This window comes from Dipodomys ordii, unplaced genomic scaffold (genome assembly GCF_000151885.1).
Source record: "Dipodomys ordii isolate 6190 unplaced genomic scaffold, Dord_2.0 Scaffold45, whole genome shotgun sequence".
NCBI classification, from domain to species: domain Eukaryota; kingdom Metazoa; phylum Chordata; class Mammalia; order Rodentia; family Heteromyidae; genus Dipodomys; species Dipodomys ordii.
In genome coordinates this window covers 10,258,588-10,283,111 of record NW_012267261.1, presented here as the reverse complement: position 1 = coordinate 10,283,111, position 24,524 = coordinate 10,258,588, and the positions used below count along the sequence as shown (strand labels likewise).

General features: G+C 35.8%; 1 protein-coding gene across 1 annotated transcript in view; it reads right to left on the bottom strand.

Annotated features, from left to right (window-relative positions):
* Nucleotides 1-12,208: 12,208 nt before the first annotated feature.
* Nucleotides 12,209-24,524, bottom strand: part of Ccdc14 (coiled-coil domain containing 14) — a 28,046-nt gene continuing 15,730 nt past the window's right edge. The window contains exons 8-12 of the mRNA XM_013019325.1: nucleotides 23,380-23,521; nucleotides 21,194-21,276; nucleotides 18,951-19,169; nucleotides 18,744-18,876; nucleotides 12,209-13,276 (exon numbers count right to left, since the gene is read on the bottom strand). Of these exons, the coding sequence (XP_012874779.1) occupies nucleotides 12,340-13,276; nucleotides 18,744-18,876; nucleotides 18,951-19,169; nucleotides 21,194-21,276; nucleotides 23,380-23,521 (1,514 nt within the window). The 3' untranslated portion in view covers nucleotides 12,209-12,339. The remainder of the gene's footprint in view (nucleotides 13,277-18,743; nucleotides 18,877-18,950; nucleotides 19,170-21,193; nucleotides 21,277-23,379; nucleotides 23,522-24,524) is intronic.

The window sequence follows — 24,524 nt, the reverse complement described above, 5'->3', positions numbered from 1 at the left end:
CTTTTTTTTTCTGCTTATGTGGTGCTGAGGAATTGCATGCATGTCTCATGCATGCAAGGCAAGCGCTCTACCACTAAGCCACCTTCCCAGCCCCATCTTTTTTTATGTTTTTTATTGTAAAAATGCTGTACATAGGGGTTACAGTTACATGAGCAAGGTAATGAGTACATTTCCTATTGAACATTGTTCACTCCTTCTTTGTTTTCCCCTACCATCCCTTCCCTCCCACTTCCATAACTACCCCTCTCCCCCTGCCAAAGTTGTAAAGTTCATTTTCAACATAGTGTTTTGTACATCTCATTGTTACAATGGGTCAACCTGTATCCTTATTTAAGCATTTTGTTTTTTCCCTTCCCCTCCTCAAATTAGAGAAGTGTATATACAAGATGCAGGGCACCGACATCAAATACAGTGAAAACAGGGGTTAAACTGTGGGGGAGAAACATACAAAGAAACAAAAAAATTCACATGGTACCTTATAAATATATTAGAAACAATAGCAAGGAAGAAAAAAACCACTTGTCTCCCTATCTTGGGGTTCATTTCACTTAACATCATCTTATATGGTCATATGTACATAGCTTTTGGCCTTTTCTGCTTGTCCTACATCTGTACTAGTTATTGCAAATAAGGGAAACCATGGGAATGATGTTTCTTTGGGTTTGGCTTACTTCGCTTAATATAATTTTTTCCAAGTCTTTCCATTTCCTAACAAATAGGGCAATGTCATTCTTTCTGATGGAGGAATAGAATTCCACCACATTTTCTTGATCCATTCATCTACTGAGGGGCATCTGGGTTGGTTCCATACCTTAGCTATAGTAAATAATGCTGTGATAAACATAGTTGTGCTGGTAGCCTTAGTATGCCCTTGCTTATGATCGTTTGGGTAAATGCTCAAAAGTGGGATTGCTGGGTCATAGGGGAGCTCTATGTGGAGTCTTTTGAGGAACCTCCATACTGCTTTCCAAAGTGGTTGAACGAGTTTACACTCCCCCCAACAATGCAGTAGGGTTCCAAGAGGGAATATCTTACACTAAGCAAAAAGAAAGAAATGTACATATCACCTGATGTGGAAGGAATAGCCGTATTGTCAAAGCTCATAGAATTCACAAACATTATAGACCATGATAATGACAATTTGCCTTGTGAATGTTAAAATGTGTTTGTGACTTTAACTATCACTACCTCACAATACTGTGAAATTTGTGAAATTTATGTAAACTTAATAAAAATTACTAATAAAATATAGTTGGTGGCTTTATATGTTGATATCTATGATTCACAAAAATTCTATAGGCTCAGTTTCTGCACTGTAAGGATCTATGGCTAGATGATATCTATTTTAATATGATCGAGTATTTTTTACTGTGGGGAAAAAAAGCAAACCCACCCTCACAATTTATAAGTATAATTAAAACAGGAAGGTACTTAAGAATCAACCCTATAAAAGTTTAACAGGATCTTTATGGGGTAAATAAATGGTGCATTATACAATATTAATGGATTATAGGACTCAGTATGCTAAAGATGGCAACTCTCTAAATTAACCTATAAATTCAAAGTGATTCTAATAAAAATCTCAAGAGAATTTTTCATAGAAAATGACAGACTTGTCTCTGGATTCACAGAGAAAAATTAAAGGCCCAGAACAGGCAAGAAAAGATTACCCTATCAGATATGAGGGTATTATAAATCTTAACAAATAGCACTACAAAGAGACAGATAATATAGAAGTGAAACAGACTTGAGAGTCCAATAGAGTAGAGTCTGGTAAGTGGCAGGAGCAATATCACAAGATGGTAAATGGACATTAAGTTTCTGGCCTCCTTTCAGAACTCACCCTGGAAATACTACAAAAGTGATGGACAGGTAAATGGACACCATACTATAACATGAAAACACGGAGAAACCTTTGGGAAGACTGGAAGTGGGAAGACAATGGGCACATGGGAAATAACAATCTAGAATAGGTAATGGTCAATCAAGGGATGCAACTGGGGATAAACATCCTCTCCTTTGATTTGCTTCTCTTCCCTACATTGTTACAAGTGAGTCACTGCTACTTCATCATCTCTGTGGTGCAGAGGGGCAGGGCCAGCTCAGTGCTGTGGAATATATTATAAATAAATTGTCTTCATTTGGGAGATGGTTAGGTACTGATATTGCATACTTGTTTGTGAAATGATTAAGTAGTGTTGTGGCAGAGCAGCAATATGGCTGGTGTGGGAGAAGCTAACAGTTGCAGATCAATGTCTTCATCCTTAACTGGTATCCAATCCTAAAGAAGGAAATTATTAACAATGAGAAGAGCTCAGAAAAGAGATATGATAGGAAATGGAATGATCAAGCCCAGACTAAAATAATAGAAGTCATTACTTTGAGTTTTCCACATCATCATACACAAAAGAAAATCATGAAAAGGAGTCTAAGTTACAGTCTGGATTTCAGTTTCCTTTCCAAGGTGCACATTACCTATCTTTTGTTTTTGTTTTTGTTTTGCATTACCTATCTTGGCACCTAAAACTCCCAAGGTAATTTGAGCTGTCAGAGAAAATAATACAAATTAGGTGGACAAGCTTAACCATCTATATGAGAGGAGTAGAAAGCAATGGACCAGAGACAAAAGTTTAAATGCACATAATAAACACTTAGCAAGGTAAAGGGGCTGAACACATAACTTACTGGCAAGAGAACTTGTCTAGCAATCTCAAGGTCCTGAATTCAAACCCCAGTGCTGTTGAAAGCAGAGGATAAAGTAGGATACTTAAAATGTTAAACATGAATAAGCAGGTATAAAGAGCAATCTATAGTAGCAATGCAACAACTGATTAAGAACTCTGCACATGACTTTATCAGCAGAATAGGCATAGCTAAATCAGTGAGGTGAAAAGTTAGATCAGAAAAATTTCCCCCCAGAAGAATAAACAGAGAGAATCAAAACCAGAGGAAAAATTAAAAGTTTCTAGAATGAAACTTTTTGTCACCTTGAAAACAACAGGATCTATTCCATATTGGACTTCTTCATATACATGCCAACACAAAACAATGATATAGTAAGTGCTGAAGAAAAACAAGACTGTCAGGGTTCAATTTATTTCACTTTCAAATTTGCCTTCATTTCCTAGTTTTGCCAACTCCTACTTTGTCTCCTATTGTCTCATTATCTTGTCCCCAAGTACTTATTTCTCTGTTCTCAGTGCTTTGTTTTTGAGACAAGGTCTTACAAGGTCTTTGTTTTTGAGACCAAGGTCCAGGATGGCCTTGAACTTGAAATTCTCCTGCCTCAGCTACCCATGTATGTTGCTTTCTGCAACCTGGGACAGCACGACTAGATACTGAAGCCAAAAATATGAGAACAGACAGGGAAAAAGTTAAGCTATCAGGGAGCCAGAGGATTCAAGGCTCACCAGTTCTTGAACATTGAATTCCCATAAGCAAGCCTATTTATTTAGTTGAGTACAGGGAAGGTTACTACAGGTACATGCAGAAAACATCAGTCCATTTTGTTATTACCATCATTGACATTAAACAGAGTTTGTGTATATATTGAATAACTGGCTCCCTTATTGTTTGGGGGGCAAAGACTACAACTTAGACATAACTTAGACATCTTTCCTACTTTACCTGTTTCGATCTTTCTGGGGTTCAGTTCTCAGCCTTCTGAGTACTGATAAGGAAGTATTCTAACCATTTAACCCTTACTTGGTTTTACAGCTGAGCTTCAGAGTTCCCTACACCTGTGCTGGGATTATTGGCGAACTCCACCACAACTGGTTTGCTCATTGCTCTTGATTTCAGTAAATTTTTCAAGCTTGGCACTGGATGCTAATTTCTGCAATTTTAGCTACTCAGATGGCTGAGATGGAGGAATAAGCTTTGAAGCTGGCCATGGCGAAAAAGAAAGAAGTGTGAAAGACTCCATCTCCAATTAACATCAAAATGCTGGACTAGAGTTGTGGCTCAGAGGTAGAATGCCAGATCTAAACAGGGAAGCCAAGTAAGAGCTCAAAGTTCAATCGATGGTTACTGGCACACGTGCACGTGCATACACACACAACAGCTGTTTCATTCCATTATTAAAAATTTATAGGCAAATAATTTTAGTCCCAGCTCTTATCTCTTGGAAATTTTTTCTGTTTCTTTGTTTATAGTTTTAGTTTCCCATTTTTTCCCTTCTTTCAAAATAGTCTAGACTCTCTGCTGCTTTTTCTTGATGACTCCTATTTTTGAAGTAGGTAAGAAAGGCTTTCCTGGATCAGCTATTTGAACAAGACTTGTGTGTAAGGAACTCTGAAATTTTCCTTCGTTATTAGTTTTGTGCATTGGTTGGTTTAGCGCTTATTTCTCCACAGGGCAACAGGTATCTATGGTACCTCTCTACCCAGAAATACCCCCCCCCATACACACACAGTAAAGCTTGGGTATCCTCATCCCATTGTTGCAAGCTAAAGATTTAAAACTGTCTCCTCTATATAAGTTGTTCGTCTTGGAGAAGTGTACTTTGCCAGCTCTTTTTGCGATCTGGAGCCACAACATCCCCTTCTTTTCCCTCTCATATGCACTTCTGCTTGATTACGACAGCTTTGGCAGGCCTTCTAGTTATTTTGTGGCTTGGTTTTAGAGCTGTCTCTTGGGTTCCCTCCCTCAAATGGAGATTGTACTCTTCTTGTTCATTCTACAAAGGAAAGGGGTAGGAAAAGGGCAACTTTATACTGCCATCTGCTATCTTCACATTGAAAATCCATGTTTTCAGCTCATTTAAATGTCAGGGTGAAATAAAAACATTGAAGTCCTCAAAGTTACAAGAGATTCTCTGAAGTTAATATCAGACAAAAGTACCTATAGGGAGGGTACCTAGGAGGCAAGAATAAAAAAGGAGAGCAATCCAAAAGTAAAATTGTTTGTAACACTAACATGGCAGGAGTACATTGCCATGTATCTAGTTTCTCAGCTGTTGGGAACCCTCTTCTCAGAAAGAAATTTGGAGCTGGAGGAGTCTTTGAAATCATGTTTCCTCTTTTAGTAAGTTCTAGGCTTTAAGTCCTCAGAAACATACCCTCTTATTTGCCTTTGAACACAGTACAGACAGGAGAGAAGAAATTGTGAGTGAACTAACACATGAAGCCCATCACAATGTTAGCTGGCTTTTGATCCGCTGTTCTTGTTTTTCTAATAACCATGTTACACAAATGAATTTTCCCACAGACTTAACATACTGACTTTTAAGTGTTTTATTGTGATCCATGATATGTCATACACATTTCTCAACTTTTGGCCAAAAATACAAAATTACAGATCAAATTAATGCTGGGCATGTTATGAACTGAGCCTTCATGACCATTATTACAAACATCTGATAGAAACTTCCAGGGCTGGTTGGGATGTGAGAAGGGAGAAGATAGACCAAGCCTCGTGATAAAATGTGGTGGGGGAAATGAGGAGTAGAACATTGCTCGCTGCCCCAAATAGTGAGGACCTATTTATTCAAAGGTGTATTAATCAACTTGCCCTAGTTTCTGTCTCATCTTTCAGCATTCCATCTTCCTGTCCTAAGACAGCAAGTATGATAATACTGACTGACCTAAAAAGAGAGACTTTTCTCTCTATCCATTAAGGCTCTGGGTTTGAAATGATTTCTTTTCTCTTTTCTTCTTGCCAGACCACAAACAACTACCTTCCACGCTGGTCTGTTCTGCTTGTTTTGGAGCAGGCTGACTTTGAAAATATTTGACTCTGGTCTCCTATCCTACTCTGGGCCTAGAGCTCATAGCCAAGTGCAGAATCTGGAAAGGATGGTGGGCTGAAAATATGTACATTGGCTGTGTGCTTTCTTCTGAGCAGCTGACAACATTCCTGATTAATATACTTTTGGAGCAGACTCCTGCTCCAAAGTGGACCAAGTTCTTCTCCCAGATAGTCTGAATTACTTCTGCAAGTTACCTTAGGATAACCATGGAGAAATAAACCCTCTCACCCATGGAGCTAATCAGAAGGTACTGGTGTGATCTGTCCTATAAATGTCAGAACTCACTTTAAGCACTACTCTCAATGGGAGGAAAAAACTCATGGAATTTTCTGTTTTAAAATGTTTCTGGTTGGCTTACAGTGGTTCATACCAGTCCCAGCTACTTGGGAGGTAGAGATAGGAGTTTCAAGGTTTCAGGATAGCCTACCCCAAAAGTCAGTGAGACCCCCCATCTTAGAAAATAAGGTAGGTGGTCAAACTTATAATCCCAGCTACATGGGAGATACAGATAGAGGTAGGAAGGTTAACAGTCTCAATCTGGTGCTGGATAAATGCTCTTGACCCTATATGGGGGAAAAAAAGTATATATATATATATATATATATATATATATATATATATATATTATTTTAAAGCAGAGAGAATCTGGGGAACATGGCCTTAATTGTAAAGCACAAGCTAGGCAAGCTCTAATATTCCCAAAATAAAATAAAATTAAGACAAATTTTTTTCTAGTATTGGTATAAACTCAGAGCCCTGTTTTTGCTTGCTCAGCTGGTACTTTACCACTTAGGCCACTTCTCCAGTTCTAGCTTTTTGATGGTTAACTGGAGATAATGAGTTTCTAAGGTTTGTCTGCCTGAGCTGGCTTCAAACATTGATACTCCAATCTCAGTCTCTGGAGAAGATAGGATTATAGGCATAAGCTAGTAGTTCTTGGCTAATTTTGCTTTTTGCTAGTTATTTCGAAGATGGAATTTCTTAAACTTTTCTGCCCAGCCTGACTTTGAACTCTTGATCTCAGCTTCCTAAGCAGCTAGTAATGAGTAGCTTCAATAATGACTTTTGATGGAATTGACCAAGTGCCATGAAACCTGTTTTACTATCATTACGCCACATGATACAGATTTTTAAGAACAAAGCCAGGTGAGGTATCTCAAGACTGTAATCCTATCTACTTGGAAGGTGGAGATCAAGAATTGGGCATCTGAGGCTAGTCCAGGCGTAGAAGTTCATAAGACTCCATCTCAAGCAGTGGCTGGGTGAGGTGGCATGCACCTGTCATCCCAACTATGGCTAAGCACAATGACTGTGTGTGCTGGGTGCTATGCACTTGTCAGCCAAGTGTCAGTCCAGGCCAACCTGGGCGTAAAGCAAAACACTATCTCAAAAATTAACCAACAAGGGGCTAGAAATATGGCTTAGTGTTAGAGTGCTTGCCTAACATGCATGAAGCCCTGGGTTCAATTCCTCAGCACCACATAAACAGAAAAAGCTGGAAGTGGCACTGTGGTTCAAGCTGTAGAATGCTAGCTTCGAGCAAAAGAAGCTCAGGGACAGTGCCGAGGCCCTGAGTTCAAGCCCCAGGATGGCAAAAAAAATTAACCAACACTAAAAGGATTGGTGGAGTGGTTCAAGTAGTAAGGCACTTGCTTAGGAAGCACAAGGCTCTGAGTTCAAATCCAAATACCACCACTGAATAAACAATGTCTTCCCTAACTCAAAAGCAAAACATTGTCTAGTACAGTACAGACATATAGACCAAGTGGATAAAATTAGTCATTACAATAAATTCAGCATTTATAGCACACAAAGGATTTTCACATTATTTTATTTCATCATCACAAGTCACAGAAGGAATTCCATATCATTAGGCCATGCTAATAGAGAATATGAAGAGGTGGGTTTACATAACAGATTTGGGGTTCATGGGTCCAAGTAATCATAACATTCAGTTGACATTGGGGGAACAACATAAGAAAGCGGGTTGAGGACTCCAGTGCCTGTTTAAAGTGTTAAGCATGTATCATTGAGAAAGTGTCTGAATGTTTTCATTTGTTTTGATATTCTAATGTTCCCATTTCCATTCTTTATGGCCTCTAGGAGCAGAATGTGTCAAGAAGAGTATTTTTTAACTGTAAAGGTGATGTACACAGGGGTTACAGTTACATAAATGAGGTAATAAGTATTTTCTTTTTGAACAGTGTCACCTCTTCCCTTGTTTTCTGTTTTTCTCTCTTGACCCCTTATTGGGAGAGAAACTATACACAAACTGTATAGTTCATTTTCAACATAATGTCTAGTAAGTATCACTGTTGTCAAGGTGATGTTCAGAGGGGAATTCATCACTGCTGCTTTTGTTCACTCTTTGTCCCACCATTTCTGTGCTCCCCCTTACCCTCTCCCAAACAGATAAACTTATATGGTGAAAGTGAAAAATTACACTTGGACATGATAAATTATACGAGACTCTAAACATTTACACAGTGAGACCAAAGGATATTCTTAGGAAAGGCTCACAAAGGCTCATAGCTATGTTCATATGATCATATAAGAAGAGAATTTATATGCTAAAAGGGGCTCTTCTTATTTGGCCAGAACCTTAGCAATGAGGAAATGGCTCCTATGGAGCTGGATAAGTCCTAAGCTGCCTTAACACGATGCTGCTCTACTCCAGGTGTGAAAATATTATGACCTGCCACATAATATGATCTGTAATATAATTTTAACTGTAGAGTTCATTGATCATTTCTGGCTTTAAATCTTGTCATTGACAAACTGGCAGACATCAGAAAGACAAGCAGGATGGTAAGAACCCTTATAAATGTTAAAAAAAAAAGTTACAGAGTGTTTAGTGCCTAGTTTTCTAAGGTCTTGTCTATGTTTTTCTTCCATGCTCCTGCCCACAAATCAGGGAGAAAGCTGATGGGCTGGATTACCAGGTTGCTAAACAAGTGAATTTGCTTTAGAAATTACTAATTAGAATAAAATTACAAGAAAATGAATGGTAGCAACTCCACAAAGGATAATAAAAGCCATAAACTGGTGTAGGCATTTAACACCAAGGGCAAATCAAGTGAAACCTAGATGGCCATCTGTCAGAGATTTACAGTCATTATTAGCATGTATTAAATGATAGTTCCCAAGTGCCATGAAGGAGTCAACAGTGAATAAATACTGCTCTCCAGAATGGTGCAAGGTAAGAAAGGCTGCTATGTATACTGACATATACTTCAACAGAGGCACACAGTACTCTGGGTTGGAAAAATGATTAAGAATTTGTCAGGAGGAGCCTGGGCAGAAGTATGGTCCAGACCAAAGGGATATACATAAAGTGATTGGGTCTCACCAGCAGTAGTTGTCACTATAGAAGAGATTCTTTCTTTGGATATGAAAATAAATGACTCAAGTCCTTTTGAAACTCAGGTTGTCTTTCAGAAATCTTCCTATTTCTGTTAACTCTTGGGGAGATCCAGATGAGGCTAACTGCTTTAAATAAGGTTGAGTTCAGTTTTCTGCAAGGGGTCTATTAAAACATGACAGAAGATGGGGGCTTTGCAGTATTTGTAAGATTCACTGTAGTCTTAGAACTCATTTGCTTAAGCAATTCTGAAATCTAAAAATAGGTTTGAAAAATAGGGAGTATTAGTTTACAAAAGAGAGTCCAACTTTACCTCCAATGTTTAAATTCTTGATACCCAAACCTAACTTTAGAAAAGTTGTGTCATACTTTAATAACTAAAATCTAAGTTAGTTTTATAATTCTTTATACCCTGGCCTTGATTCATTTTTATTCACATCACTTATCCCTTTTTTTTTGTTTAGTGTGATATAAGATCTTTGAGGACAAGGTGGTCTGTTTTGTTTATTGTATTTTGAGCCTGAAATAGCAGTGTGAGCATTAGATATATACTTGGTCATTTGTGAATCAGTTGCGTGCTTTTCAACCAATAAGCTTTGCAACTCAATCCTACTTTCCATGTACTTAGAATAGGCCTTTATAATTTTAAGGCACTTGATACAAGTAAAATGCCACCATTAGTTTTTTTTTTTTTTTAAAGTATATATCTCTGAAAAAGATTTACTAAGTTCCAAGGCTGGTTGGACTAAGGGAAAATATGTACTATTTCTTTGATTTTTCTAGTCCTGCTTTTTTTTTTTTTCTTCCCAAGGCACATGACAAAAACTAGAAAATTTTCCCCAAGGCACATCACAGAAACTAAATTTACACTACTATCTTCCCTATCTTTCTACCTTGGCTTTGGCCATAAAATCTTTTCACTCTGTCTGACATCAGGCCTACCTAATATCCCAGGAGGAAGGAATGCTGTACAAAGGGCCAAAAATCTGAACAGACAGGCCTAGCTGGGTCTCACCACTCAGCCTGCTGGCATTAGATCATAACCCTTTTTGTCCAATCATATTTCTACAGGACTGTCTATGCTTCAATCATTCTCATGCAAGAATCTCAATAACAGATGACAGGGCTTGGGGTTTCTGGGCAGCTGACTATATGGAGGCTTGTAGGAAGGTAAATAAGAACTCATTCATGTGCCAGGAGTTGGCACATCTCAATTCTATGTGAACAGAAAATCTTGCACTTAGGACCCTTCTAGACATTGCCCTACATAGCTTTTAACTGGCTGCTCATTTGTATCCTTTAAAATACCCTTCATAGCCAGGCATCAATGATTCATGCCTATAATCCTAGCTTCTCAGGAGGCTGAGATCTGAGAATGGTGATTTAAAGGCAGCCCTGGCAAGAAAGCCCACAAGACTGTTAGCACCAAAAAGCCAGAAGTGAAGCTGTGGCTCAAGTGGTAGAGCACCAGGCTCTAAGTTCAAGTCTCAGCTGGTGTGCGTGTGCATGCGCTCACATACACACACACACACACACACACACACACACACACAAACGCATGTCCTTTATAATAATGTATATCATCTAATGTTTCCTTGTTCACTGCAAGCTGCTCTAGCAAATTGATCTAGTATGAGAGAATCATAGAAACCTCAATTCACAGCTAAGAGCAGATGTTCTAGATGTGTGACTAGCATCTGAAGTGGGAGGCAGTCTGGTGGGACTAGACCCTCAAGCTATGGATTTTTGCCTCTGCCTCTAGGAAGACATTGTCAGAAGTAAATTAGATGGGAGGGTGTCCACCATGTATCTTCTACAGAAATGAGTGCTTGCTGCTGATGGGAAGAAATCCATCCACATTATGGAATCATAGAAACCATCTGTTGTCAGCATCTAATAGGCAAAACACCATTTTCTTCCTGTATCTGTAGAATTACCATATAATAATCTTAAGGATTTACTAATGTTTATGAGTAATAGTTGACATTTGAGAATAGAAAGACAACTCAGTTTTCTTCCTTGAATTATTTTGTTTCTGAATTTGTATGTTGAGAAAAATAATTTATGTGTACTAGAAGGCAAATTCAAAATGGCAATGAAAATAGTTCAGAATCCTTGAATACTTTTAGACCTAGTCTAGCCTGTATCTGTAAAGGTATCCTGGAGCCAGCAAAATATCCTAATAACAAAGTATATCCAAGTACTAAATTCAATTGTGCTAGGCAGGTGACTTGAAGTGTTAGTGACATCATAAGATTTAGCTTTTAGGAGTTAAAATGTGTTGCTTACATGGAGTCAGGTGACTCTGGAATTGTTACAAGTGCTGGTACATGCACATCCATACTATTAACATATGAGAGAGAAGGAATGTGAGTTTGAGGCCAGCACAGGCTACATAGTAAGACTGTAATGGAAGGTGGCGGGGGGGGGGGGGGGGGGGAAGCTAGTACAAATAAGCAGGGAGACCAATATAGTTCACATTACTTATGAAACAGACATTGGCTAAAGAATTTTTTAAAGTATACTGGTCCTTAAAGGTAGAATTACAATCAGTGCCAAAATTTTAAAATTCCATCATATCCAATACAAAAACTCAAAATCCTTTAATAAAAAACAAAAAGGGTAAAATTGGTTGCTAGGATTTTCAGTCTGACTTAAAGAATATAAAATATGCATCCAGGATAAAAATATATTAAATTCCTAAGATTTTAAGGACCATAAATTAATTGAGGATGTTATCCATATTTTCTTGAACCAATTAATGCCTTTTATGAGGTGGACATATTGGTACCTTTTTGGCACCATGTCATTAAAAAACAAACAAATATCCTGAACCAGGAAAGAAACTCTAGTTTGAGTATAATTGTTCATAGAGATTCCCTTCTCATTATCCTTTCAAACAACCAGAAATGCCTTCAAATTTCACCTTTAACCCAGCAGTTACACATTAATGGAAGAATTCTATTTGCTAAGCATTAAATTAAAATGTTACAATAATTTTTTAGTCCTCTAGAGCTTTAGTCTCAGCAATCTGTAATTTCTTATGACTTTTTATAGGCTAAGATATTCCAACAGTAAATCTATTATAAGATTAAACATTAAATCTATTATTTCAATTTATTGTTCCATAATTAATAACATAAAAAATTTCTCCAAAGAAGCTTAAAATACAACATTAATGTAGCAAAATTCTAATCTTAAAGAGGAAGCACTCAGTTTTCTTCTGAATTCATTTCTCCAGAAGACCAATTCTTAAGGATTTCTGGAGTCTAGCTATGTTGGCATCCAAAGCTGCCAGGCCATTTCTGAAGTCTTGTTCATCATGAGAAGTGAACGTTGAGAAAGAAGAGATGCTCCAGTCTGACATCAAGTCAGAATTTAAACAGCTGTCATCGCAAACAGCATTAGCATTGCCTTTCCTTTGAACGCTGGTAGCATGACAAACTGCTGGACTGTGATGTGCAGTCTGGTCCTTTGTGTCCTCAGTGGCAGCAGGAATCTTACCAATTGCTTCCTTTATTTTCTTGAGGAGCTCTATGTCTTCCATATCAGCTGTGCTTGAAAGGTTTGGATGTACATCTTCTGTTTCATTTTTTGAAGAATCAACTGCAGGTGCACACAGTTTATTTTTTGTTTCAGAGATAAATGTACTGTTGCTGACTAGTTGTGTTGCAGAAACACTTATCTTGGGCTGAGGGGAGACTCTTTTAGGAAGTGGTGAATGCTTTTTAGAAGTGCTTCTAGCCAAAGGAATATAAATTGTATTATCCAAATTACACCCTTCAATTAAAGTCATGGTTTCACATTCCACATCAGAACCCTGTTTTGAAAGGATAGAAAGATTCCCAGGTACAGATATTCCCTCCATGGCACTAGTGTCATTATGTGGAAGGCCTTTGGGAGGCAGAACATTTTCATAAGGACTATTTAGATCTATGGTTTCCTCATTCTTAATTGTAGAAAGTAGTTCTGAATGTACAAAGCTGTTATTTGTTTCTAATTTATTTAGGTAGCTCATTATGGAAGTGTGAAGAGGGGCTGGATTCTGTTCAAGTTGCTTATCATAAATGTTCAGAAGTGATCTGGTAAGATTATTCCCAGGCTTGCAACGAGCAGTGTCCACACTAAGATCTGAGAGCAGCTTTGCCATGCTATTCTGTAAAGTTCTGCCAAGAAGAATTTAGTGGCATAATTATCAAAATTTTACCTGTTTCAGTCATTAATTTATATATATGTCTCCAATCTTTAAAAAACAACGATTTGAAACAAGTGCCTGATTCTTAATATGAACCTAGCTATAAAAAGCACAAAATCAGGCAACATGCTCTGGCAAGAGTAAACTAAAATAACAAGTGGTCTTTAAAAAATGTTGGATTTCAGAAAATCTATAAAGGTTCATAATATTTTTCTCTTGAGGAACAGAATGACTTATTCTTGAGCAACACTGCAAACAATCACTGAGTAAAGACAAAAAAGAAAACCAACCTAATAGTGGTAAGCTAAGATACAAAGCAAAATGGAAAATCCACTACTCATTTGCACTGGAATCTAGTAAAAATTATTTCCTTCTATTCAAAATGCAAAGGATGCTGGAACAATACTGGAAAAAAGTGGATGGTTATAGACAATTATCTGTCTTAATTAGGTAATAACAGGAAGTATCAGAAGAGTACACTAGAAGGAAAACCACACAGGTTTAGAAGTAAGACAGCATGGAACTAAATCCTACTACCATCATTAACTATGATCTTCGGCAAGTTATTTGTTCTTTCTGAATCTCAGTTTCCCATGTCAAGCTCCTCTCTGAATTATTGCAAACTAGAAATTTCTTTCCTAAGAGATTATTTAAACAACAGGTACAAAAACAAACATGGAATGTCTAAGGTTGACTATAGAGATTGGATGATGACCATGCAGATTTGGCTGTATTGTCAAGACTTTACTGCTTTATCTTCTAATGTTAAAGTGGTTATACCAATCCAACTGGTACTTGAGATGTTCCCAAATGATTAAATTGCAAAAGATGCTACCAAACACACTATAAATTACCAGCATGGATCAATTCAGGTACAATTAAGTTCAAAGTTTAAGCTTTTAAATATAAAACACAAAGCAAAAATTAACATCAACAAATACATGTGGCACTTTAAAGCTGTTGTTGAGTCTTCAGAAAAACAGGTGCTACTAAACATATTTAATATTTGTGAGACTGTACTAAATCTACCCATTATGATTTCATAGTCATTTAAACAGTGCAATTAATCACCCATGAGGCAGGATGTGGCTAGTATAAAAGAGGTTTTTAAAAAAATGGAAAAGAACTGACAAGAGAATTCTTGAGTTGTAAAAAGAGACCAAAAAATACGTATCTAACATTTTAGACATTAGACAATTCTCTAAGAATTGGTTACCTTCTCTTTCTACATATTAGGTTAAATTTTAAGAAAAGGAAGGCTACAATCGCAAGCAAATTTGTTTTCATTCCTAACAAACAAATGAAAAGACAGGCAGATGGGGGTGTTCCTTTGAAAGAATAAAGAAGAACAATTGTGTCTTCTACAACATAGAAGACTCCCTCAATAATGGATCATCTTCAGAGAGGCAGTCTTTTACAAACTAGGGAAGCAAAGCTGAAGAGAGAATGAAAATTCTTGCTCAGGTTACAGCCCAGGACATCAGTTGAGTTTATTCCTTTAGACTTCCATGTGTATTTATGGCTAGAATAATTACACTAATACTCACTCTGAAAGATTTCCTATTTTGTTATCAAATTTGTACATGTGCTTTGTACATGCTGAGTAAAAGAAACTTGAGTTTGATCACAGTACACTGTATGTGTGTATGAAAATAAAACCATTGGAACCCCTCCTATGGAATTAATATATGCTAATAAAAAGCTTAAAACACACACATACATAGAACATAACATTTAATAAATGTTTGTTAAATAAACAAATAAGCAAACATCCATCCATTCATCTAGCTCAGATGAAAAATGTTAAGGTTTTCAACATACTTCATTTTTCTACTCTGAGATGGGAAAAATTAGGAGAGAACAAGGGAATTTCCAATAGGAAATTACATTTCCAATAGAAAGTGTACTCTGCCTGACTTATGTGAATGTAACCCGTTTTTAACATTTTCAAATAAAAATAAAACAACAATAAATGAAATGCTGATAAAGAATCAATCTACTGACACACTGCCATCTCCCCAATACTACAAGCCTACAAGCTCCTTAATGCCATTCTAAAGTAGTATCACTTCATACACGGTGAACACACCTTGCTAGTAGCCTTTATTCACGCCTTCTATGATCTTCTGATTACCCAGTTCTACAAAATTGCACATACTACACTCCAAGTTTCAGTCCCAGAAGAACTATTGTAGGTTTATACTCTCTCTGTGTTTAAAATTTCTCCTTGTTTTAAAAATGTAATCCTAAAAAAAGATTGCATATATATTTGAGACTGTGATTAGTGTGACAATGAAGATAGAGAAAAAAAATCAGAAAACATTGGCAATTGTCTGAGGACTTTAATATGCAGACATGAAACTTTTCATGGGTTAACTTTTAGAGCTTTTATCTTTGAATCATACTGCAAGTTTATTTTTTATTTTTCTCTAAGCAGAATAATTTAATATACATCTAGAATTTTTGTATTGCTTTTAGAATCTATTGGCAAATGTTTATTTTCTTAACAAGTTTGGTTAAGAATCAAATGATAATATTAATATCCACAAATGACTAATACTTAAACTTTTTAAAAAACATATTTGTATGTTATAAAGTTCGATTCTACTTTGTAAATTAGCATTACAATGATATTTTATGTATGCATTCTTTGAAAAAAAATCACACACAAAATAAAAGCTTTGTTCAAGTTAAAAAAATTAAAAATGCCCATGTAATTGGAAACCCTCTGTACAGTATTTTCACAATAAAAAAAAATTAAAAATGCTAAGGTTTAACTGGGTGCTAGTGGCTCTTGCCTGTAATCCTAGATTCTAGGTTTCAAGAGGCTGAGATCTGACAACCAAGGTTTGAAGTTAAAGTCTATGAGACTCTTAAATTAACCATCTAAACGCTAGAGGTGGAAGTGTGGGTTCAAGTGCTACAGATCTAGCCTTGCGTGAAAAAGCTAAGAGACAGTGCAAAGGCCCTGAATACTGGCAGGCATGCACACACACACACACATACACACACACACACACGCACACACGCACACGCACACACGCGCACACGTACACACACACACACATACACACACACAAACACAAAAGCTAAGATTTAATTAGACTCAATTAGGAATAAAGGTGTCACCAGAAATAAACTATTTATCAAAAACCATGTGTGAGAAAGAAAATGTAGATAGAAATAAGGAGATGAGATTTCTAAGCTCAGCTCTGGCATTAACTTAGTAGCCTTACTAGCCTTAGTTTTCCCATCTATTTTTCCCTTCAGACAAGAGAACAAATCAAAATAACAAATATGGAAAAGACTTGGAAAAATAATCAAAGCATTTTATAAATAAGATAGTTGTGATTCCATATGCATCAAAAGAAGGAAAGAGAAACACCAAGAAACTAATACAGATTCTGCCCGGAACTGAACACCATACCCTGTGGAGCCAGGAAGGTGTGCACTAATGGCATTTGGCTACATTGACTTATTTTCTTTTCCTCCAAGCACCAGTAATGAATGCACAGTAAAGATACAGAATTATTAGCCACTCTGATATGTGGTTCATATCAACATTATATACATGTATTGAAATACCAAATTATAGGTCAGAAAAATATGTATAACTATTATGTGTTCCTCAAAAAATTAAAAAATATTTGAGATATAAATGTTAACTATTCTGATTTCACCATCACAGTTTTATTAATCTGTCACACTACACTCTATAAATTTGTATGGTTAATCAAAATATTCATAAAATTTTCTAAATATTTTCTCAGCCTCAGAATTAGGACTTTTTATTTTAAATTGGTTTATCTCAGTACTGAGCACATTTTCCACTTAGAAAAGGTCTATCAAAATATAACCCATTGGGGGAGGAGAGGTCAGAGGGGAAGGAAAGTGGAAGAAAAATGAGAGATGGGGTAACAATGTTCAACAAGAATTGTACTCATCACCTTACTTATGTAACTGTAACCCCTCTGTACATGACCTTTACACTTAAATTAAATTAAAAATGTATAACTCTTTGCAAAGTCAGGGAACATCTGTATTTCTTTCTCTTGCCAAATTTCTCTGAGTAGAACATACGGTACCACCTTTAAGGATTGGTAAGAGTTTATTAGCTTGTCTTGTTCCTCACTCTGAAGGAAGTTTTCTAATTTTTCCCTATTAGGTATAATGTTAGCTTGTCATGTATGGCTTTCATTGTGATAAAATGATTCTTTCTGTACCTAATCTGTTGTTGTTTTTTAATCATGAAAAGGTGTTGAATTTCTCTGCAGCTATTAAGATAATCATATGGTTTGTAATCTTTTATTTTGTTAATGTGTGATTTATTGAATTTACTGGTAGAGATCCTGTTGTAAGTTTGAAGAAAACTACTCTATTAAATGTAAAAAAGGATTTCATATTAACATTATTTTGTTTATAAAACAATCAAAATAAAATAATAAAACAATAAAATAAAATAAAAAATAAAAAATTAGTAATCTAGTATATATATGCATATATATATATTACTGCCTTGTCTGCTTCTATAAACTGAGGATATAGACTATTTTATATGTAAAACTTTTATATTCTTTTTAGATTATTTATATTTGGAATTATGTACTTCTAGGATCATTTAAAGGCAGGATCAGATCTGATTTTTTCAGGCTTAAAATAACTAACTTCTCTGGGATTTAAAAAAATTGTTAGAAATCTAATTCTTAACACATCTCAAAAGAAAACTGGGGGGAGCGGGGGGGGGGAGATGGGAAGGGATGGTAAGGGGAAACAAAGGAGGAGGCTACAATGCTTGATAAGAAATGTACTCATTATCTTGCCCATGTAATTGTAACGCCTCTGTACAGTATTTTCAAAATAAAAAATAAATAAAAATTAAAAAAAAAGAAAACTGAACTGTGTGAAGACAGTAGTTTTACTTATTTGAAAAAAGACTGGCTAAAGAACGAAGATATTATGAGGATTTCCTGCCAACTCATTTTTTTTAATTGATAAAATGAAGAAAATGAGAGTCAAAGAGATTTGAATGACTTACTCAAGACCAAATGGCATGAGAACTTAGAAAGCTAAATGCTCTTCTTGAATTATTTCTTAGTTTCCTGAACAACCTTACATACCTACTTTACAAATCAGGTTTAAGAAAGGTAAAATAATTTATTCAAAGTTGTTCAGATAATATGCAACAGACCTGAGATTCTATTTAGGACTCTCAGACTTCATAACCAGAGAGTTTAACCATTTTGTTATATAATGGAAATCTGTTACTTAAGAGTTACAGTTTAAAAAAGCAGTTAGACATGTTTAAAACAGGAGAAAGCATTAGCAATTAGAGAAAAAAACACTGGCAAAATAAGAGAAAAGGATACAGGAAAGAGAGCAGATTTGACCTTATTTCAACTTTACAAATGCAAAAGCTGGGTTGTGGAAGTCAATTTTACCTGGTTAATTCTCTCAATCGAGTTACCTCGGCATCACGCTGGCGTAGCGTTATTCCCAATATCTTATTTTCTTTTTCAGCAGTTTCTAACTTAAACTGGGAGTTTTTCACATTGACCAGGGCTTCTTCCAATTCTAAAACAACAAGAAAGTTTTCAGTTTTTTTATTCTTTTTAAAATGTGACTAGAACCGTAGTCCAAACACATACCAATTTTTATCCTTGTCATTTCAATGTCAAATTGCTGTTTATTTTCAAGAAGAGTTTGATCTTTGTCTTTAAATAAACTAGTAAATTTTTTATTTTCATCTTTCTGATTTTCAATCACTTTTAAGAGCTCTTCATTTTTACTCTGTAGTAATTCCTGACTCTTTATTGACTCCTGCAATTGATTTTGTAGTGACATGTTCAATGACTGAAGAGAAAACACTGTAAGACAAAACAGATCAAATAGTAATTTCCCAATATTAAAAGACTGCAAAAGATTTGTTTTTAGAAAAAGCAAGCCCTAAAATTTGATTTTAATCATGTGCATTATGTTCTAAATAAATACTACATGCATTTTCAAGTCATTGGCAGAAGTCATGCTTTTCTTCTCCAACTGATACTTTCTAAGCATTATTTTTTCCTTTTTAAATTAAAAGATAATACATGTGCAAAGCAAATAATGCAAATAATTCAAATGTCACAAAGTGCCAATGATACCCTATGATTCCCTCACTGTGCCCTGGCTCTACTATTATTAACAATAATTATTGTTAATTTTTATTATTTGTCCAGAAAACACTTCTATATATTTTATATAAAAATGCATATATTTAGCCAGGTGCTGATGGCTCATGCCTGCAATACTAGCTACTCAGGAGGCTAAGATCTAAGGATCGCAGTTCAAAAACAGCCTGAGCAGAAAAGTCCGTGAGACTCTTATCTCCAATTAACCACCAGAAAACTGTGGCTCAAGCGGTAGAGCACTCACCTTGAGCTCAGGGACATTGCCCAGGCTCAGAGTTCAAGCTCATGACCAACAAAATTTTTTTAAATAAAAAAATAAATGCATATATTTAAACATAAAAGAATCATATTATACTCACAAGTTCTCATCTTTATTTTTTTTTCCTGTCAGACTGCGAGAGACCTATCACATTGTTTTCATGGCACCATTTCTGTATATAAGGCACTGTATTAGACCCTGATTTTACAGAAGTAATCAGACATGGTCCCAGTTCTAAACATGTATTTACAAATAGTAATAAATATACTAAAATAAGAAGAAAACTAACAATAATGAAAGTGTACAAGAGAACAAAAAGAGAAAAACTAAACTTTTTTTGTTGTTGTGTTTTTGCCAATTGTGGGCTTGAACTCTGGGCCTGGGCGCTGTCCAGCTCTTCAGCTCAAGGTGAACAGTGTACCACTTGAGCCACAGTTCTACTTCTGCTTTTCAAGTGGTTAATTGGAGATAAGAGTCTCACAGACTTTCTTGCCTGGGCTGGCTTTGAACTGCGATTCTCAGATCTCAGCCTCCTGGGTAGCTAGGATTACAGACATGAGCCACCCGTGCCTGGTAGAAAAATCTAAACTTATACGGGAACTATTTATCCCCCGACTTCTTCTCTTGGCCTCCTCTCTCTTACTCTCCCTCCTACCCCCATCTTTGGTTTACAGTAGAACCAGAATCATCTATCAGAAATTATAAAGTCATTGCTTTCATGAAGTGATTGCGCTTCTGGATGCTCTCATTTTTCTTATTGCTTTAAAAGAGATACTTATGTATTAAGACATTAATCCTCTTGTCATATATCAAAAAAAGAGCTATCCCTTTTGATGCTTTTTAAATGTATTTTACTATTCAGAAATTGACAAAGAAATACTGAGATTATAAAAAAAATTCTCAACGTTTTTTCAAAACTGTAAGTTTTTTCTCTGTTAAGTGTTGTGATCCATAAAGACAATTTGGCAACTGACATTTGTAGGAAAAGAAAAGATCAGTGCTATTTATCATTTCCTACTAACACTTACTGGGAAGGGTGAGGAGAGAGGATAACTTGAGCCCAGGGGATTAAAACCAGCCTATACAACACCTTGAGACCTTGTCTCAAAACCAAACATAATAGAAAAAGAACATAAAGTCTATTTGGTGATATCTGTCAAAATTGCATGTGTATGCCCAGACATTTGTATCACAAATTCTATTACTATAGCCTATAAAAATGTTCCCATTACAGCTGGAGGCATGACTCAAGAGGCAGAGTGCCTGCTTAGCAACTGTTAAGGTCCTGAGCTCAAACCCCAGTACCATCAAAGCAGAGGAAAAATAAAAAGAAAGAAACTAATAGATGTGCACAAAGACATATTATATAAGGATTTTCATTTCATTGTTTGCACAAAAGGGAGAGTACTTTTTTCAAAATTACAAAGACATTAATATCAATCCTTACAGTTATTCTACCTACATTCAAGATTACATTTCATAGTACTAGATGCCTTTGCAGTTATTTCTTGTTCTCTGAGTCGTTGATTCAAAATTTTCAGTTGCCTAAATGAAATAACAAAAAACTATGAATGCAAGAATATCAAGTCCATTTAAGTGTACATTTGACAGTCTATCAAAAAAGACAAAATGAAAATACACAAAGCTACCTAGTAGATCAGCAGAAGTCTACCTCAATACCCAAACACTATCTTAAATTTTAATACAGAATACTATTCTAATTTTTTAAAAAAGACAACCCACTTAAGACAAAGGAATTAGAAATACAATTCTCTTATTAATATTTTTTCAAAGTTTGCTTACTTTCAATGGCTTATAGTATTATTCTTTTGTTTCACAAAATATACCAAAATACAAATAAGCTAGTTTCTAGTTCCTAAGGGAGACAGTATACAGTCTACAAATTAGGAGTTTATGGTCTAAAATCAAATGGCCTTGGAGTTAACTCTGCAACTTTTAGATATAAGACATTGCACAAATTATTTAACTTTGCTGAGCCCTTTCATGGAGCTGTTAGGAAGATTTAAAAAGAAAACATGTATAAAGAATAAAATGGGGCGGGGAGTTGCGGGGAGGGAAAGTTGGGAAAAAAATGAGGGAAGGGGTAACAATGTTTAATGTACTCACTACCTTATGTATGTAACTGTAACACCTCTGTACCTCACCTTTATAATAAAATTAAATATTATAAAAGAACAAAACATTCAATAAATGTTTGTAATGTATACATTTACTATCAATTTTTTGTTGTTTCTTTTCCTTGCACTATTGAGATTTGAATTCAAGTCCTCATGCTTGTAAGGCAAGCACCTTGCCATTTGAGCTATACTTCCAGCCCTAGACTATATAATCTCCAGAAAAATAATCCTAAACAAATAAATCTTACTGTCATGATTTTGTAAGCTGTAGATTTATAAGTTTAAGATATTTTCCAACTTGGAATACTATTTTCTTACTTTCTATCAGGTCCCTGGTAAGTACCTGACAGTGTCTATATCAACAGTAACACTTTCTTGGGACACATTCACAATGCACTTCAGAAGCACAGGAAAATGTCTCCAATTCCCTGCCAAGTACACTGATGAACAGACAAGGGACTCATCACTGAAACACTCAAAGATAACATTAATAATACATTTGCAATTTCTTTTATATTTCAAGATTAGACCACTGGTTTGAATCTCTCTTAAATTAAGAGTATGGGGCTAGGAGGGTGGCTCAGTGGTAGAGCTCTTGCCTTGCATGCATGAGGCCCTGGGTTCAATTCCTCAGCACCACATAAGCAAAAAGAAAAAAAGTTGGAAGTGGCGGTGAGGCTCAAGTGGTAGAGTGCTAGCCTTGAGTTGAAGAGCTGAGGGACAGCGCCCAGGCCCAGAGTTCAGGCCCCACAACTGGACCCCCCCCCAAAAAAAGAGTATAATTACAACAAGATAGCAAAGAAGAAAAGTATACAAAAATTTAAATGAGGGCTAGGAAGGTGGCTCAGTAGTAGAGTGCTTGCCTTGCATGCATGAGGCCCTGGGTTCAATTCCTCAGCACTACATAAACAGAAAAGCTGGAAGTAGCACTGTGGCTCAAGTGGTAGAGCACTAGCCTTGAGCAAAAGCAGCTCAGGGACAGTGCCCTCAGCCCTGAGTTCAAGCCCCAAATTGCCCCCCCACCAAAATTTAAATGAGTTATTTCCTATTTCTAAGTAAGATGTTGCTACTTGTAGTTAGCTACTAGCAGGGGAGAAATGTTTCACAGACTTTTATATTAGGAAAGGCCATGTGTCTTATTTTATACTACAAAATGATAGGGAGATAATCAGTTCTGGTCCAAAGTATGTGAATGCACTAATATTTATCGATACTTTCTTTTTTCCCAGAAAACACATACTAGACAGAGGATTCGTGAAGTAAAAGGAGCTTGTATCCTCAGACTGAGACAGAGACAGAGGCAGAGACAGAGACAGGCAGACAGACAGACAGACACACACACACACACACACACACACATCAGACAACTTAGAGAATGCTAGAAATCTCTGGAAAATGGGGAAAAGTGGAATGAAGTAAGACTAAAATCAGTTTTCCAAGATAGTTCATTTGAAATCTTGTTCTGGTTATGGATCTTTGCCTTTAGACAAAAAAACTTATAAAATCTTACCGTCGCAAGTGAACATTTTCACTTCTTAATGGTTGCATGGCCAGTGCTATTTCAACTTGGGTATTTATGTTTCCACTTTTTGCTAGAAGCCCAGATATGCATGCTTCCAATTCTGCTACTAACCTCTGAATTTCTGAATCCTCTACAAAAGGTGGAAATTAATAAAATCAGTATTTTTAATTGATTTTAGACAGGATTATTAAAATTGTTACTAAAAGAAAAAATGTGCACACTTGCTATATACTTCATTTATTTATGATCTAACAAATCACATTTTTCTCTTTTCTTGTTTGCATTTGCTTACTTAGAACAGTTCTAAGAAAATTAAATTCCACAAACTAAAGCCTAATCTTAAATCAGAGGACTATTGAGGATTTTTTTTTTTCAGTTAAGTCAACTAGCGGTTGACTTACCCATCACAGGTAGTTTAGACATGTTTCCTAGTTCAGATTTACCAAAGGTCTATAGTAAACTCCTATGATGTTACACTAGGAATATTTACAGTTTAGCTTTTGATTTTGGTGCAAAAATAGTTTACGTTAGATTATCTATATGTCAAAATAATGAGTGACGGTTCCTTAAAATAGTATTTTATTTATAAAGTAGACTCAATAAAACTGACCATATTTTTATGATTTTTTAAAAATTAATTTGCATGTGGCAAACAGACACAAACCAAAGGTAAGTATTAAATCTTTTATATTTTTCCCCTCACTCCCATTCAAGCTTTCTGTGGACTAAAAATATTTAGAATTATGTATTAACTGATATAAAAAAGAAGCTGAAAGTATATTCAAGTTACAATATTTTATTCGACTGAATTTGTAAGATCTTGATGAAAAGTATATGCACACATTAAATAAGATGTCTAATCACCGAGCAAATTCCTCAGTCTTTGTAGAATGCTTTTTCTCACAGGCTGTGGGAACAAGGACTTTCTAGAGCTATAATCTTGGTCAAATCACTCAACTTAAAAAAAAATAATGATTTTTAAAGAAGTATTCACTTAAATCAGCACATACTTATTAGGTACATTAAGTATAACATGGTGTATTGATACTATATAAAACTTGTGGTGAGGGCTGGGAAGGTGGCTCAGTGGTAGAGTGCTTGCCTTGCATGCTCGAGGCCCTGGGTTCGATTCC